The sequence below is a fragment of the Melospiza melodia genome, chromosome 2 (assembly GCF_035770615.1).
Source record: "Melospiza melodia melodia isolate bMelMel2 chromosome 2, bMelMel2.pri, whole genome shotgun sequence".
NCBI lineage: Eukaryota > Metazoa > Chordata > Aves > Passeriformes > Passerellidae > Melospiza > Melospiza melodia.
In genome coordinates this window covers 63,496,521-63,513,977 of record NC_086195.1, presented here as the reverse complement: position 1 = coordinate 63,513,977, position 17,457 = coordinate 63,496,521, and the positions used below count along the sequence as shown (strand labels likewise).

General features: G+C 49.0%; 1 protein-coding gene across 2 annotated transcripts; it reads left to right on the top strand.

Annotated features, from left to right (window-relative positions):
• The first annotated feature begins 1,688 nt into the window (after positions 1–1,688).
• On the top strand, positions 1,689–16,294 carry ING4 (inhibitor of growth family member 4). Of its 2 annotated transcripts, XR_010026694.1 has the most exons (9): positions 1,689–1,766; positions 13,112–13,183; positions 13,377–13,543; positions 13,755–13,869; positions 14,190–14,298; positions 14,604–14,751; positions 15,149–15,210; positions 15,429–15,603; positions 15,697–16,294. XR_010026694.1 is itself a non-coding variant. In XM_063148489.1 (8 exons), exons 1-8 carry the CDS (start codon positions 1,730–1,732, stop codon positions 15,466–15,468), a joined length of 750 nt encoding a protein of 249 aa, XP_063004559.1. In that variant the 5' UTR covers positions 1,689–1,729; the 3' UTR covers positions 15,469–16,294. The 2 variants fall into 2 exon arrangements, 1 of the variants encoding a protein (XP_063004559.1); XM_063148489.1 differs by having other exon boundaries at positions 15,429–16,294.
• Positions 16,295–17,457: the final 1,163 nt, after the last annotated feature.

The window sequence follows — 17,457 nt, the reverse complement described above, 5'->3', positions numbered from 1 at the left end:
TTGGAGGATAGGATGGGGTTCCCATGTGGTCTCCTAAACAAACTAGTGATGTCTAAGAATATGTAATTTTTAACATCAGCTCCATTCAACTTGGTAGCCCCAAGCAGGGTGTGTTTGGGAGATTCTGGTTTAGAACTGTGACATGGTATAGGGAGCAGATTTTTTTTTATTTTTTTTTTTTTATGTAACAGCCACATCCTTCCCCTTAATTAAGAGTATAAGGCAATTTATATGAGAATTTTGAAGTACTTTAAAGAGGCTTAACAATAATGTTCAGCTAACTGAAGCCAGCTGCTCCACATGGGAACTGAAAAGACTAAGAAATGTGTTTTGAATAATTAAAAATATGTCATAAATAACTTAAATGACTGTAGGAAGAGGAATGGAAAACTCCATCATCAGAACAGAGAGGCTCTGAATTAACCCAGTAGTTTAACAGCAAGATGGTTCATAGTTCAAACAGCTGCAGTTCCTTTATGTAACAGCTCCTCAGTCTTGCAGTGCAGGCTGCTCGAAGACTTAATCCTAGTATATCCATATAGATAGAGGCATGGTGTCTTGGAAGATCTTTGTGAGGAAAAGAGAGAAAAATAAATCCAGTCACCACTTCTTGCAGCTAGAATCTGGGAGCATTCAGTCCTGAGCAATGGCTGTCATTGCACAGACTGTCAAGAAAAAAGAAGGATGGTGTAGATGGGTAGGCAGAAGAAAGGTGGATGAAATGGAGTATTAGCCAAGCCCAGTGCCTCCTAAACTGTATAGGATGCTAAATGAGCGCTGACCTCTTGAAAAAACCATCCTGCATATCTTGGAACCTAAGGATCAACAGAAGTAAGATAATTTTGTCTCGGTTCCTCCATAATCACACGTGATTCACGGCACCACACCGTGTGTGTAGCAAAGGACGGCTGGGGAGGGGGCTCTACAAGTGGCTCCTGTGTATGGTCACAAGAGTGGTTCTGGCATGATGAAGAGAAAGAGAGCACGGTCACATGTTTCGTTTAATTGCCTTTGTTAGTCTGTCACAAGTGTTCGGTTGTACCAGTCCCGCACAGCAGAGACCCTCCATCCATCTCCACTCGTGACACAGCAGCAGCTGCCCCGCACTGGCGGATTCCGAGGTGAATGGAAAACCACGGTAACGAGTCAGCAGCACTTCCTCGGCCTGATGCCAGGATGGGCCGGGCTCGAAGGGACCCCAGAAAGGGACCCCAGGGTGTCACTGCTCCAACCTCCCTGCTCGAGCAGGCTCGTTCCTCCCACAGCACATGGCACAGGATTGCCTCCAGAGGGTTCTCCAATGAAGGAGACTGCACCGCCTCTCTGGGCAGCCTGTCCCAGTGCTCAGTCACCCGCACGGTGAAGAAGTTCCTCCTCACGTTCAGGTGGAACTTGCTGTGCATCAGTTTCTGCCCTAGTGCTTGGCACCACCGAGGAGTCTCACATGCACCTTTCAGATACTGAGAGACATGGATGGGCTCCCCTCTCAGTCGTCTGAGCCCCTCGGGCTGAAGAGGCCCAGCTCCCTCAGCCTTTCCCGCAGGAGCGGTGCCCCGGTCACCCCCGCCGCCCTCCGCGGGGGCAGCCCCGCGCAGCCCGAAATGGCGGCGGGAGCGGGGCGGAAGCACCGGGGCAGGCGGGCGGAAGCGGCTTCGCAGCCGGGCAGCGCCGCTTCCGGGCTCCGCGCGCGTCCGCTCGCCGCCGGAAGCGGCGGTGTGTGGGGCGCAAGATGGCGGCGGGGATGTACCTGGAGCACTACCTGGACAGTAAGAGCCGCCGGGGCGGGGCCGAGGCCGCGGCTGAGCCGGCCCGGGGGGCACGGACGGGCCGAGGGGCGGGGCCCCGCGGGGGCCGAGCGCTGCCCAGGGCGCCCGCGGGCTCTCCCCGCCCCTCGGGCGCTGCCCGGTGCCCGGGCCGTGCGGAGAGGCCCCGTCCGCGGGGCAAGGCTCGGCTGCGGGAGCCCTGACAGCGCGGCCCCGCGGCCGGTTTGGTCCGTGAGAGAGGAGCCCGGTGCAGCTCCAGGCGCCCCTCGGGAGCGGGAGCTTGGCTGTCGGTGATTTCCCGGGATAGACATCGAGCACAGATAACTTTGGGGTCCGTGGGGCGGTAGTTGTGGTGGTTTTCTACGCTGTCAGTTTACAAATGCAGCCCCGCTTTTCTGGCCGAACGGGAGCTCTGTAAATGCCAATGGAGTTGGCAACGTTATCAGAGACCTCCTATGGTACCTCCTATTTTACCGTCCTGCCTTAAGGTGCTTAAAACTTCAAACTCTGCCCTTTGGGGATGAGACTTTCAGTGCATGTTTTACCCACGCGTGCTTAAAATAGCCGAGCAGATCCATCGGAGGAGTTGTTTCTCAATGAGTGGGCTAATGAGTTCAGATTGAATAACCTGTTCTTTGAGGAATGCCGTTCTCACGTTTTCCTGCTGGTCTGGTGTTGGCACTGGAGACAGGGGAGAATGTTCACGGGATGGTGTCTTTAAAGCTGGCTGGTTGTGGTGCTGTGTCTTCTGCTTCACTGCACCCAGCCAGTGACATCTCTCACTGTCTGCTTGCATATGCATGGGAAATAATGGAGTTTGGCTCTTCAGATTTCCTGCTACACCGGGTTTCTTCCAGCACAGAAAAGATGAGGTGCTGATATGGACACAGGGTGTCTCATTCCTTGCATCTTCAGTGCTCTTTTTGTCTTTAGGAAAGGAAATGTCTCTGAGAATGTTCAAGAACCATACTAAATTTCAGTGAAAGGTGAAAAGAAGCTGCAGTTGGACAGGCAAGGATCTCTGAGGTGCAAGGAAGGAGGCCAAAGCCAGGAAGAGGAGTTGAATGAGGAGGCAGGTTGGAGAGGGGCAGATTTGTGTTCTTGTGCAGTTCTCGCTGCATTGCAGAAGGGTGCAGCTGACTGAGGCTCCTCAGCTGGGAAGGAGGAGAAGAAGCAGATGGACAAGGAATAAGTGCACAGGAGGGGGATGCAGGGTTTTCCTGCGGGGAGGGCAGGGGTGTGTTTGGGTAAGAGCTGCAGGGCAGAGCTAAAGGAGCAAAAGCCTGGGATCTGCACGTGGTGAGCAGAGCCGAGCAGGACGCAGCCCTGAGCGGGCAGGGGGGCTGCAGGTGCACAGCTGCAGAGAGGGAAGGTTGGTGGCTGGAGAGTGCCAGAGTCAAACACCTCGGGATCCATCACAGTCAGCTAAAACCAGCCAGCCTGGGAACTCCTCTTTCTCTCCTGTACAGGCATGCAGAGGAAATGCCAAAGTCCTCTCTCTCAGCTGAGGTTTGGGTCCTGAGATTGGATTAGAGATGCTCATCCTGGTGAAGTGGATATTAATACAGGAGAGTCACTGTTGTGGTTGAGGTGTCTTGCTTAAAAAATAATGAAAGTGATGTGCACAGTCTAAAAGTCCTTAAACCATCTGCTTACAAAGATTTTAGGAAGAACAAAACATTAATTCCTGTGATGGTTTAGCCTTTATTGCTTACCCTTAGATCTCTGCAGCCTTTTTCAGGTTTGTGTGGTGCAGCATTACTTGCTGCTGTTAGCCACTGATGAGACACTTGCTGTGCTATTCTGGATTTCTTTCAGGAAAGCATGAATGTGCTGTGACCCTTGGCATCAAAGAGCACCCATCACATCTTCAGCAGGTTAGGCTGCTGATAGGTAATGGCATTCATTTCTGATTACCCACATTGCTCTGCTCTCAGCCTGCTCTCCTCTCCTGGCTTCTGCCTGAGCTCCTGACTCTGTGGAAATGCATCCAGTGTTTTAGACACGAGTCTTTCTCTTGATGCCAACTGATTGACAGCATTCAGTTTCTTACTTGCTGCTCCCCTTTTTTCCCCACATTATTTCAGTGTTTTAAAAACATTCAGTTCTGTTTTAAAGCAGTTCACTAATATCCTAAAAATTCCTGAAATTTGATAGAAATAAACAGTCCAGAACTTTTGGTCATTTCTTATAAAAGGTGTCTAATTCTTAATTTACATCTGTGTCTTGGAACAGGATTCTTTTACTAGCATAATGCTCTTGCAGACACAGTTTTCAGTTTAATGTCTTTTTTCTTCCCACAGAGATTCTCTTTCCTGTGGTTTTCTATCTGGATCTGCTCAGGGAATGAATGAGGAATGTGTGATGAAAGAGGGCAGTTATTTGTAGGACCTCTTCATATCTTTGAATAAAGGAAGGTGTGTAAGGAATTAAGTGAAAATTGTAGGAAGGAAAAAGGTGCCTCCTGTTTGAAGCAAGTGAATATCACTCTGCCAAAGTGAGTTTGGTGGGGTTTTTTTATGTTGTGAGTCCCACTTTGTACAGGTTTCCCTTGCTTGGATTGTGCTTCCCTCAGATTATGAGTGGAAATTTTTAATCAGGGGAGCAGATGTGCAGAATGCTCATAGCTGCTTCTGGAGTGTGCTTTGAACAGATAATTCTGAAAAGTTGTGCAATGAAGCATTTTTGCACCCTTCAAGAGGAGAGTTTGTAATTAGCTGGCCTTTTGGCTTTAATCTCTTGGCCCCAGTAAATCTGGTGGCCTTCCTGCTGTTGGTGAGGGCAGTGGGCCACTCCACTGCAGCGTTGTGAAAACTCTTCATTGTCACAGCAGTGAACACCTTGAAAAGCTGGCTACAAAGTCAGTTCTCAGATTGAGCTCTGGGTCTGAGCTTGTGACTCTGTGTTGAGCAAAGAGAATAAAGTAAAACTTTGAATCAGTGCTCAGTCACTGGGAATGAGAAACACCTTGCATGAAACATCATGTGAGTAGGTAATTAAAAACTGTATGCTAAAATCTGACAAAGTAGCAGTCTGACAAAGTAAAGTTCTTTTCTTTTTTTTTTATTTTTTTTTTAATTTTTTTTTTTTTTTTGTGGAATAGCCAAGCTAAGAAGAGTTCTCTTAGCAAAAAGTGTCTAGAAGCTTCTTAGGTCAGGTATTGTAATTTGATACTGGGTTTAGGCCTAGGATTAGGCATGCCCTTTCCTTGGCTTTAAGCTGTTAATTACAAAGCAAATCTGTCTGAAATGTGTTATGCTCTTGGCAGATGCTTTTGCAGCAGAAAAATGCACACATTCCTTCTGTGCTGAGCATCCTGACAGAGGAACTCCATGTCTTGTCTACTCTGACCACCTTCACTCCTTCATCCTATTTACTGAGCCAAAGGATTCAGGGAATGGGAGAGGAGGAATGTGTCTGGTTCCACTTTTCTTCCTGAGTGTTTCTCTCCAGTGGCTGAATTTAAACATAAAAAGATTTCCATGTCTTCAAATATTGTTCTCCCTCTGGTTTCTAAAAATCCAGAAGGAGAGGGGAGAAAGCAAGATTAAAAAGTGCTTTCCCTCAAGCACTAACACAGTGCAGCTTTAGTAAGGGAAAACCTATGGGTGCAAAGGAGTTAGAGGTGTAGAAAGGAATGGAAGAAGAAGGAAGAGAACAGTGTTTTGTGATTAAAAGGTGGAATGTGCATAAAGATTTGTGAGAATAATTTGTGCTTGCTTGAGTTTGAGTTCCTGTGTTTGGCTCAGTGTTGGCCCTTGAAGGAGGTTGGAAGTACTGCTGTGGAGGTGATGGAGATGCTGAGATGAGATAAGGAGACCTCAGCTGGGAAGGTGCCATGGTGCAATGCAGGCAGTATACCTTGGGCTTTCCCCCATTTCCCACTGGTTAGGGAGGCACTGAGCTTCCTTTGCTCCTCTGTTTGCACTTGTCAGTAGGCACACAGAGCTGCACCCTCTCAGGGGCTGTCACTGCTGGAAAACTTCAGCATCAGCACAGAGCAATGGAAGCAGCACATGGAAGTCTTCTTTCTCCTACAGCTGGCATGGCAATGTCCTATCAATGTTCCTTGATAACATTAGCTAACCTAGTAAAATAGGATTTTTCTTTTGGAACGGCCCCATCTGTCTGGATTTTCTTCTGTACGCATTCATCAAATGAGGGTGTGATGAGTATTGTCATCTTGAGGCTCTCGGAGGGCTTGGGTGTGATGTTGGAGATGGCTGTAGGCAAGCCCTTGTTTCCTTCTCAGACCTGGCTGTGTTCCAGTTTCCCAGCAGTTCTTTGATCTCTTGCATTCCCTGCCTTCCTTACTCCTGTCCCCTCCTCAGTGTAGCATGCAGCCATACCCCTGGCCCTGCCTCTACAGCTCCTCACATCAATCTTCAGAAATGCAAGTCTCTAAATAAATCATTTCTCTGCTTGTCACTGTTCTAGTGCAGTCAAAGATGCCTTTCACCTTTCAGAGACTTTGGATTGGTTACACCTGTGATGCACCACATATGATCTATGGAAAATTACAAAAGATTTCATGCAGGGGAGAGAATTTGGTGATTCATAGGCATCATTTGTTTCTGTGTGAAAGCTACTGGCACAGCCCACGCTGAGCTGATACATTTAATGACCAATTCATCTAGAATTGGTTTTGTTGTTGGCTGATATTTTTATTGGAGCTGATACAAGATAGCTTTACATGGCAAAGCCTGCTGTGTTTTCTCTGTAGTTCTTCACTTACCCAACTGCAAATGTGATGTCATTGTTTTGGCAAACAGCCCTGTGGGCTCTTCGGTGGTTGTCCCTGCCTTTGGAGGGCTGTGGCTGGCTGGAAAGCCAGGAGTGTTGCCAGTCTCATTCATTGTGTCAGTCTTTCAAGCCCTCCAAGCTTTTCAAATTCAAGGTTGATCTTTGATAAGAAAGATCCCTTTTCAGACACTTAACAACGTTCCCTGCTGTCTTGTCTGTGGATGCTGTAGCATTGAGCTGCTGTAACAAGACAACAAAAAGAGCCCTCCCTTCCTAAGAAACAGCCCCACACTTTGGGGGAGTGTTGGGTTTCTGTGCCTGACTGTCACTGCTGAGTGGTGCCCGAGGCAGATGTGCTGGGGTGGGCTGGTGTGCAGTGCATTGCCCAAAACTTGGGATATGTGCTGTGGCCACAGAATTCCTGGGTGGCAAATCAGTCTGCCGTGCACCTAAGCACCCTCTCTGTAAAACTGTAGGTGGGCTTATCCCTTACCAGGGTGTTGTGAGGATAATGGTAAAGGTTAGGATTTTTTACTGCAGCAGGGCTGGGCCATCTCTGAACAGAGGGAAATTGTACTCAAGGACCAATTTCAATAAAGGTGCTTGTGCAAAAGTTCCAGTAAATACCTGTGTAGGAAGGTGACTGATTACTTGAGAGCGCAGGAGAGAGTAGCAGCAATAGTTTAAAAGGGTGACACACTCTGAAAGGAGGGATACAAAAGACACCCTGCCCCCTAATGAGGGAGCAAGGAAGCTCCTGAAGATTGCTGCAAGCCACTTGTCCTGCAGTGTACTTCAAGTGCTGCAAAATTATGAGAATCATGGAGTACCAAAAAGTCCAGTGTGCTTCCCCAACAAGATCCCAGCCAGTTTGCAGTCCTGGGGGCAAAGAACTTACCCTCTCTGTGTGGCAGTCCCTGACACAAGCAGGAATTTTTTAAATTGCCTTCAGCAATGTGGTGTCTGAAGTGTTTGCTGAAATCTAAGCTGTTCAATAAAGCAACTGTGGTTATGTTTCAAAATGTCTTTTCCCATTTTTTAATAAAATTTAAACATGCATCTAAACATGGTGGGTGAATAGATGTCTTGGGAAAGGTACTGTGTGTTTGGATGGTCCTCAGTGCTATTGGTCTGTTTTTGGGACTTTGGGCAGCACAGATCCATTGTTTGGCACAGCACAGGCGTGCTGCAGAGGATTGAAGCACAACTGAAGTTATCAGGCTGTGTAGGCTTGCTCTCTGCATTTGTGTGTCACAGTTAACATCTGAGTTGAGGAGCTGAAGTTTAAATATCAGCCTGCACCTGACAGCCCACGTTTGTTTTTAAAAAGAAGTAAATAAAATGATCATTATTGAAGAGGGAAAAAAGTGGTGTTGGATTCTGACTTTTGGAGAGAGAGTGCGTGGTTCAAAAGGGAGAAGAGAGCATGGTCATGGATGCCTGTGGAAGAATGAACAGGGGAAAGAATGACAAGGAAGGAGGAGAGTAAAAGAGATGAAAGAAGAATGGGCTTAGTGAAGGGACAACATGTGAGGAGAGAAAAGATGAAGGAAGGTAGAGAGACTTCAGCTTGTGATCAGAAATGGAAACAAGGTAAGAAAAGGAAGGGATGAAAAAGATGCATTCAGCAGGAGAGGGCTGCACCAGTGATTTTCAGGATGATCAGACCACGAGAGGAATCAGTAGGGCTGCAGCAGGCTTCTGTATGGATCTGTGCAGGGAGCCCATTGGGAGAAGCCTTGCCAGCAGGTCGAGGCAGGAATCCTGCCCATGCACTCAGCCCTGGAGAGGCTCCTCTGAGTGCAGTGTCCGCTCCTGGGCTCCTCATACAGAGAGACATGGGGCTCCTGGGCCTGTGCAGCAGAGGGAATGGGGATGATTGGAGACTGGAGCATCTCTCTTGTGTGGGAAGGCTGAGGGAGCTGGGCCTGTTTGGCCTTTGGGAGAATGTCTGAGAGGGGGCTCTGCAGTGTCTGTAAACATCTGCAGGGAGGTGTTGAGGGTGGATCCGGGCTCTTCTCCGTGGTGCCAGGCACTGGGACACGGGGCAGTGGGCAGGAACTGATGCACAGGGAGCTCCAGCTGAACATGAGGAAGAATTCCTTTACTGTGTGGGTGACCAAAGAGAGATTTCCCCACTAAGGCTGTGGTGTCTCCCTCACTGGACATATTCCAGGACTGTCTGGAGGCAATCCTGTGCCCTATGCTCTGGGTGACCCTGCTTGAGCAGAGAGGTGGGGCCAGGTGATCACTGTGGTCCTTCCAGGCTTACCCATTCTGTGATTCTGTGGCACAGTTGCATTGCTGCCAGCCCAAGCTGCTGGCCTTGCTAGCACTTTATTCCCTGTACATTTTCACCATCCTCCTGCTCCTCTCCTCCTGCTGTGCCATTGCTGTGGAAAGAGGGCCTCACTTTTCCTTATTTTTCTGTCTGTTGTTGCATATCATCACTCTTCTCTAGTGATCAAAGATGTCTCTAGGGTGTTCTTTCTTTACAATTATCAGTTTCATAATCTGAGAATTATGTGGATATTTGATGATAGATAGTATGTAGTCATGATGATTTTAGGTGAATCTTACTAAGATGAAAGCAAAATTAATTGAGAGGAAAAAAGGAGAAAAGCAGGAGGAAACGAAATTACATAAATAGCATGAATATTTTTTAGGAATAGCGAGGGAAAGTCTGGTGGTAGGAATGAGGAAATGGAGACTCAAATCTAATTTTTTTTTTTTTCAATGGCACTTAGAGAGTGATAATGTCTGGTAGCCAGCACAGCACAGGTCAAGCAATTTCAGCAAGTGTTCTGTCCCCTGTGATAAATTCTGTGATGCAGAGAATCACTTCTGTTTAAGGCTATGCAAGAGCTTTGGAGTTAAGCTGCAGATAGTAGAAAACATCCCCACAGCTAGATTAAGTTATGTACCATACAAATAGTTTGTTGCTCAGTTATAACTTGCTTATCTGCAGCTTTATCTTGTTATGCTTTTTGTTATTGCCAGACTCTCTCTGGATCATAATTTGTAATGGTCTGCTCAGCTTCCCTCCACGTTCAGTTGAATAGATAAAGTGTCTTTGTAGCAGTTCTGATTATAAAGTCACTGTACTGTCACTTGTTTCATTTTCTCCATTTATTGACGAAGCAGTGGCAGAACATTTGTCCAAGAATAGATTTGCAGAGTGCAATGTTTTGCTGTGGTTTTAGGAAATCATTTTGCTGGTTTTAGCAGGGAAGGAATTCAACTGGCAGGGGTTTGTCTCGTCAGCCCCAGTGGAAGCCTGCCCAGCTAATGAGCCTCTGGAAGCTCATGGCTCAGATGTGCATAAATGATCCACTCGTGGTGCCTGAGCTGAGCATTTGCTCAACCAGAGCCAGGGCCAGGTGACAGCCCTGCCCACACTGCCAGGGCCGGGTGACAGCCCTGCCCACACTGCCAGAGCCGGGTGACAGCCCTCCCCACACTGCCAGGGCCGGGTGACAGCCCTCCCCACACTGCCAGGGCCGGGTGACAGCCCTCCCCACACTGCCAGGGCCCAGTGACAGCCCTCCCCACACTGCCAGGGCCGGGTGACAGCCCTCCCCACACTGCCAGGGCTGGGTGACAGCCCTCCCCACACTGCCAGGGCCCAGTGACAGCCCTCCCCACACTGCCAGGGCCGGGTGACAGCCCTCCCCACACTGCCAGAGCCAGGTGACAGCCCTGCCCACACTGCCAGAGCCAGGTGACAGCCCTGCCCACACTGCCAGAGCCAGGTGACAGCCCTCCCCACACTGCCAGAGCCAGGTGACAGCCCTCCCCACAGTGCCAGGGCCAGGGGACAGCCCTCCCCACACTGCCAGAGCTGGGTGACAGCCCTCCCCACACTGCCAGAGCTGGGTGACAGCCCTCCCCACACTGCCAGGGCCCAGTGACAGCCCTCCCCACAGTGCCAGGGCCCAGTGACAGCCCTTCCCACAGTGCCAGAGCCAGGGGACAGCCCTCCCCACACTGCCAGGGCCAGGGGACAGCCCTCCCCACACTGCCAGAGCTGGGTGACAGCCCTCCCCACACTGCCAGAGCTGGGTGACAGCCCTCCCCACACTGCCAGAGCCGGGTGACAGCCCTGCCCACACTGCCAGGGCCGGGTGACAGCCCTCCCCACACTGCCAGGGCCCAGTGACAGCCCTCCCCACAGTGCCAGGGCCAGGGGACAGCCCTCCCCACACTGCCAGAGCCCCCAGGAGCAGGGGCTCTGCACCCCTGGAGGCAGGAAAGGAGCCACTGGCCTGGCTGAGGGGAGCAAGCTCTGGGGAGAGAGGGGCTCTCAAGGGTGGGTGCACAGGCTGAACAGACAAGTAGAGGCAAAAGACAGACAGACAGACAGATGGATGTTGTCCAGACGAGGGCATGTGCTGGCATCAGTGGCGGTGGCAGATTTTTGCAGTGACGGCTGTCAAAACTAGAGCACAGTTCCTTTCAGGTTGTGTAGCAGAATGGAACTCCTGCTTGGGTTTCTCCTGGTGCAAGAATGTCACTGTGAAGTGTGACCCTAACCTCATGTGGGGTTGTTCTGCCCGCACAGCAGCATCCTACTGGTTTTTGTGCTGGCTCAGGAGCTTGCTCTATCTAAAGGTTTCTATCCCTGCTGAGGGAAAGCTGACAGTACCTGGTGGAATTTGTGCTTTTACCATCTGTCCTTTTCAGAAGAGAAAAAGAAATTACATTAATCTTTTCTAAAAACCACAAAGTCCAGAATTTAGAAGCTGTGATCTTCCAGGATTAATAAACTCAATATAAATTTGACATATTGTGTGCAGTGCAGGAAGAGCTTCTGTTTTCCTCTGGAGGATACCTGTCTTGTCTTCTGCAGCGGGTGCTTTGGAGAGGAATGAAAGCAGCGTGCTGCAGTATGACCCATGTTTCATTTGCTGTATAAATTGAAAGGTTTAGAGTTGATGAGGCTGGGGATTGCAGGAGGGAAAAAGGCATGGTCTCTAGATTCCCAAGCTGAATTTCATCCCTGCCACAAGCTCCCTCTATAAGCAATAATAATTTTCAGCATTGTGTCCCCGTCGTGTTCTGAGATGCTTTTTGGAACCGTAGGGATGTAATCCGGTAGTCAGCTGCTTAAACCTTGTGTGAAGTCTGTCATGCTGAACAAACCTGGAAGTATCAAATTCAGGATGTACCTACAGACTTCATTTTGCTGCTTAGTAATTTTTCAGAATTTGAATTTGCACTGCTAACTGTCCTTGAATGCAGAGGGGTGATGTGTATGTGCTGTGGATTATGGATCTGGGTACTCAAGGACACCTACTACCTGAGCATTTCTCAGGTAACTAAATCAGAAATGGCAACAGAAATCTGTTAAATCAGCAGCTTGATTGCTCCTAAGTGTTGTGCATGTAACTTCTCATTATGCTGCATGGGCAGAAGTCTAAGTAAAAGGAACAACATTTGTGCTCAGCAAGGCCCACAGTTAGTTTTACCTCTTATAGGAATTAATCTCACATCCTGTTATGTAGCACTTGTTAAAACTTGTTAAAACCTTCCTCTTGCATACAGAACCTTCCCTGTCAACTGGTTGCTCTTCAGGGAGTGGAAAGGCATTAATTGCTGTAGAAATATGTGCAGAGAAAATGGAGATTGATGCCTGGACTGATGTGTTGGACAGCTTTGGTGATGGCAACACTTCCAGCTGCACTCCATGTGAGCTGCAGAGTGAGTTGAGGAAGCTCAGACGTGCTTCTGTTGTGTTTGTGAAGAGCTTTCCCCAACACCTTCTTTTTTAAACCTTCAGGAGAGATTTATTATTTTCATTAGGTATAAAGGTGACAATAATCAGGCTTAGACTTCAGGTTAATGCAGTGACACTAGATCTCATTTTGACTAGACAGGCATGGAAAAATGAGAATTGTTTTTACCAGCTTTGCCAGTTGAGCATCTGGTGATGCCTGGGGGGTGAGTAGCACACTGCATTGAAAATTAATTGACTATCAACTTCACATTGCTCAGTCAGAGCCCTACAAGCGTTTATTATTCACAATGTGTGGCATCCTTCCAGGTGTTGGACACACCACTCTGAGATGACAGTGCAGAAGGCACCACAAGTTACAAGTCATGAGGGGTTAAGACTGTTCCCCATCCCATCTCAGACTTGATCTTTGCTCTGCCCAAAGTGTCTGCTGTCCCCTGTATGTTAAATGAATGCATTAAACAGACTCACTTTTCAGTGAATTAGCATTTGATCAACTTAATTTTTACATCTTTGTGAGAAATAACTAAATGGCTTTATTTACCAGCTGTTGTGGTGTTTCTTTCATTACTGAGTGGAGTTTTCGGATGGAGATGTTGTGTTATAAAGACTGACACTCATTACAGATTTTGGGTTTCTGCTTTCTTAGTGCGGCACTCTCTGCACGGCAGCAGTTTTCTGCTAACTAATATGTATTCTAGAAGGAGGCTTCTGCATTAAATGTATCACACTTTTATAGTCTGTCTCCTTTGGGGCCAGCAACAATGGAAGCTGATGTGCACCAGGGGTATGTGTGTTATTGGTTAGCTTTGTTCCTGCCTTGGCAAGGAACAAGGATCTGATTTCTCCATGTATTCTCCTTTCTCTGCAGGTATTGAGAACCTGCCCTTTGAATTACAGAGAAACTTTCAGCTCATGCGGGATCTGGATCAGAGGACGGAAGGTGAGGATCAGGGACGGTTTTGTTGCCAAGACAAGGAGAAGTAGCTTGAGCAGCTTTTCTTTGCTTTGCCTTTGTCATGGGGATCTCCAGGCAGGGGAGGAGGCCTGGAGCTGCTGCAGTCACTGAGTCTCTCCTGATGGAGGGCACTGTGGTGTGTGAGGTGTTTGTGTATTTAATGGCTCCCTTCTTTCAGACCTCAAGTCAGAGATCGATAAGTTGGCCACGGAGTATATCAGCAATGCACGGACTTTGTCTTCAGAGGAAAAACTGGGGCTTCTCAAGCAGATCCAGGAGGCCTATGGGAAGTGCAAGGAATTTGGGGACGACAAGGTTCAGCTGGCAATGCAGACCTATGAGATGGTATGAAGGGAAGTGCCTCGTGCTTATCCTGTGAACGCCCGAACTAAAGCCGCCCATCTCGCCAGGCCCTGAGCTCTCATTCTTAGGCCATGCCCACTCTTGCTCCTCGGCTCTTTAGTGCCAGCCCCCTGCCCCTTTGTCCCCTGTTTGTCCTCCCTCTGCCTCCCTGGGCCCTGTCCTGTGGTAACCCCTGCCCCTGGTGTCCTTGCAGGTGGACAAGCACATCCGGCGGCTGGACACGGACCTCGCCCGCTTTGAAGCGGACCTGAAGGAGAAGCAGATAGAGTCGAGTGACTATGACAGTTCTTCCAGCAAGGGCAAGAAGAGTGAGTACCACACTGGGCTGCACACTGATTCAGGAGGCAGCCAGGTGACTGTGGAAGTGCTGGGGATGAAGGCAGGCACTGGAGTGGTGCAGATCAAAGGCTGTTGCGCTGGAGGCTGAAGGACAGGTAAAGAGATGGTGACTGGGCTCTTCTTGTGTGAGCTCATTCAAGGCTGATAGATAAATCGGGATGGGGTGCACAGCCCAAAGCAAGTGTGCATTCCACAGCCAGGAGTGTGTTTTAGTGCTGCAGGGGTTGTCACTGTCAGGTGTCTGTTTTGGTGGGGTGACAGATGCAACACCTTTTTCTCTTCTTACCAGAGGGCCGAGCCCAGAAAGAGAAAAAAGCTGCCCGTGCTCGCTCCAAAGGGAAAAACTCTGATGAGGAAGCACCAAAAACTGCCCAAAAGAAACTGAAGCTGGTCCGCACGTAAGTGTTGAAGGGACTCGAGGGAATGAGAAGCAGCACTGGAAATCAGACCAAGGCAGGCCTAGCCAGGCTTCCACACTGGAACTGTGTGTCCTCTGTCCCTTCTTGGGAGGCAAGAGGAAGGAAACTTCTTTATTCCCCTGTTCTCAGGGGGGTGTGGGTTGGAGGGGAAAGCAGACCCCCTTGAGTGTGGGTACTTAACTGAGAGAAGTGTCTGTCTCTGGCCAGCAAGGGCACTGTCTTGGGACACACAGAGGTGCTCAAAGCCAGGTACTTTGCTGACTTACTTTATTCCTGTCCTGCAGTAGCACAGAGTATGGGATGCCTTCTGTCACCTTTGGGAATGTGCACCCCTCGGATGTACTGGATATGCCTGTGGACCCCAATGAGCCCACCTACTGCCTCTGCCACCAGGTCTCCTATGGGGAGATGATTGGCTGTGACAACCCAGATGTAAGAGCCTGCACATGGTGGAAGTGGGGGGAATGGAGTGGAGATGAGTCCTGCATGGAAAGGCTTGTCCTGCTTGGGTGGTCCCAGGCACAGCAAGCAGTGACCAGGAGAGGGCTTTCCTCAGGAGTTGGGATGGGCAGAGGTGTGGCTGGCAAGGACCTCTGAAGTGCCTCTCTCTGCAGGGTTTTCCTTAAAATGTTTTCTTGTCCCTAAACTTAGCAAGGGAGAAGGGGAGTTCTCCTTGCTAACAGTGTGTAGGTTGGGTGTGAACATTCAATCCTTGATCACTGCCAGGGATTTTGGAGTTTGTGATTAAATGCTGGGAAACTCTGGTAGCCCAAAAGCAACAATTTCAAAAGGAAACTGCTCTTTAACTGGCTGCTCTTCATCCCAACAGTGTTCCATTGAATGGTTTCATTTTGCCTGTGTGGGTCTGACAACAAAACCAAGAGGAAAATGGTGAGTGAAGCAACCTGGGGGGCCCATTTGACCTTTGGAATGGGGAGGTCCTTGGTGCCAGGGGAAAAAGTACTATATATACACACTTAGAAGATATCATTAAAAGGAAAATTTGAATTAAGGCTTTGTCAGGGACCTTGGAAAAGGTCTTTTGGGACCATGCACTTAAGGCTCATGTCATGTCCTAAATGTTGGCTTTGTTCTTCCTTTTCTAACAGGTTCTGCCCTCGCTGTTCCCAGGAGAGGAAGAAGAAGTAAATTCACAGGAGACCTCAGTACTGCTGCAGGAGCTCTCTTCCCCCTGCCAGGGCCTCGTCCCAGTTCCCCCAGCCCTTGGGGCCTTGGCTGAAGGGAAGTCTTGCCCTGTTTGTGGTTTGGGCCATCCCTGGAATGGTGTGTACCCTCACGGTGCTTCCTGTGTGTTCTGTATCCCTGGTTGCTTCTGAGTCCTTAAGGGAGGCCCTCTCTGTGTACTATTCCAAACAGGTCTCTGAACCTCAAAGGGAATGAATGAGGGCACCAGGGTAGCCACCAGATTCCCAGGGATTCAGGTAGCCCCTGATTTTCCTTGGCTTTCCTTCAGCCTCCTCAGAGTTCATTGCCTGTTCTCTGCTTAGAGAACAAGGCCATGGGATGGGGGAAGGAAAGGAGGTAAGTCTTCAGCGTTTTAGGTCATTCATTTTCCTGGATCTTTTTCAGGAGAGAGGGAGTAACCAGGCTACTTCTTAATCTAGTGGGCTGGTTGAGAGACTGAAAACCTGATGTGCTCCCTGTCTTTAACCATTCCACTGCTGGCATTGGGCAGCCTCTTTTGTTGGGGAGAGGAGGAGGCAGAGGGATGTTTAGAGCTAGCTTTGTCTCTCTTATTCCTGGGGTAAACCTGCTGGTCTGGGAAGCACTCTGTGTGAAGGAGGAAGAATTTCTGACCAGTGGGGAGAAACAGCTTGGTCCAGTCTGTCTTCCAGCCTCAAAATTCTGCCTTCCTCTTGTGTAATGGTGCTTCTCCATGGCATTGATGGTGGGAAGTTTGGGATTCAGATCCCACTTGTATAATACAGAATGAAATAAAATTCATTGAAACCAATGCTCTCTTTGTCACCTTGATGTCACCTCCAAAATAAACTGCAGCAATCGCTCTCTAGTTTTTCTTTCTTAGCTCTGCATTTATTGTAAATGGTGAATGTGGTACAGCTTTTCCATGTAGCAGTCCTGTCACTGAAAGGTGACATTCTGCATAAGTCAGGCTTGGAAATGTACCTGATGTACTTGCACAAAGCTACTGAGCTTTCTGGTGGCTGTGAAAAATACCTGCCCCTGCAGGGTGAACATTTATTCCCACTATTGTTTGATCATTTACTTCATCAGTTGCCTTCTCTTAAATGAGGAGGAGTGGAGGTGACAAAGGCCAACCCTCACTGTGTGTTGGGCAGCACAGCTGAGAAGCCATCAGGACAAACCACGTGCCTCCAAGAAGGTGGACAGGTTTTCCAGACACACTGATAGCTTGCTTCTCAGAAGGTCACAGTCACCTTGTTGCCAGAAACTCTGGCTGCTGTTACTAACATAACATAATAGAGCTCCAAACCAATTCCTGAAGATCTGCAGTGTCTGCAGATAACTGTGAGGAGATGGCCCATCCTGGAGCTCCTCTTCATGGATTCCATTGGCACAGCCTGGAGACTGACAAGCCAAGTCTTCTTCCTCCCTGTGGTCTGCTCACCAGGAAGGTTTAAGCCTTTCACCTGGAATGTTTTCCTCACCCAAATTACTTGTATGAGGATCCATGGAGGATTTTGCTGGTTTAGTTATGAAGCCAAAGCTCTGCTCGGGTTCAGAGGAGAGTGTGAGCTCAGATCAGTGCTACTCCCACCTTGTCATTGCATGGGGACCCTGGCAGAAGGGTCAGGAACCCTCAGCTCAGAAGCTGGCGTTGTTTTCTGTTCAAGTGAGTTAGCACTGAGTCAGTCTTTGCCTTTGCCTCGAGAAGGGATGTTCATTCTGTTTTTCTGTTCATTCTGCACAGTAAAAAGGATGAGTTCTTCCCCAGGCTGTGGCTTATCTGGTTTGTGGTACCCTGCCACACTCGATGCCCAGATCGCATGGCATCACTTCCTGGGGCTTCCTTTCTTAAAGAGAGGAGAAGCAAATCCTGGGAGGTGTTGGCTGTGTCTCTGGTGTGGTTTTAGTGACAGGGAGACTCTGCCATGACCCAGTGGGTGAGCAGGCTGTGCCAGGAGAGCTCATCTC

What these genes read in the sequence shown, in the direction of transcription:
- ING4 (XM_063148489.1), top strand. Translation starts at nt 1,730, where the DNA reads ATGGCGGCGGGGATGTACCTGGAGCACTACCTGGACA. An exon ending in TCTGGATCAGAGGACGGAAG is followed by an intron (nt 13,184 to 13,376) that starts GTGAGGATCAGG and finishes CCCTTCTTTCAG; the next exon opens with ACCTCAAGTCAGAGATCGAT. An exon ending in TTCCAGCAAGGGCAAGAAGA is followed by an intron (nt 13,870 to 14,189) that starts GTGAGTACCACA and finishes TCTTCTTACCAG; the next exon opens with AGGGCCGAGCCCAGAAAGAG.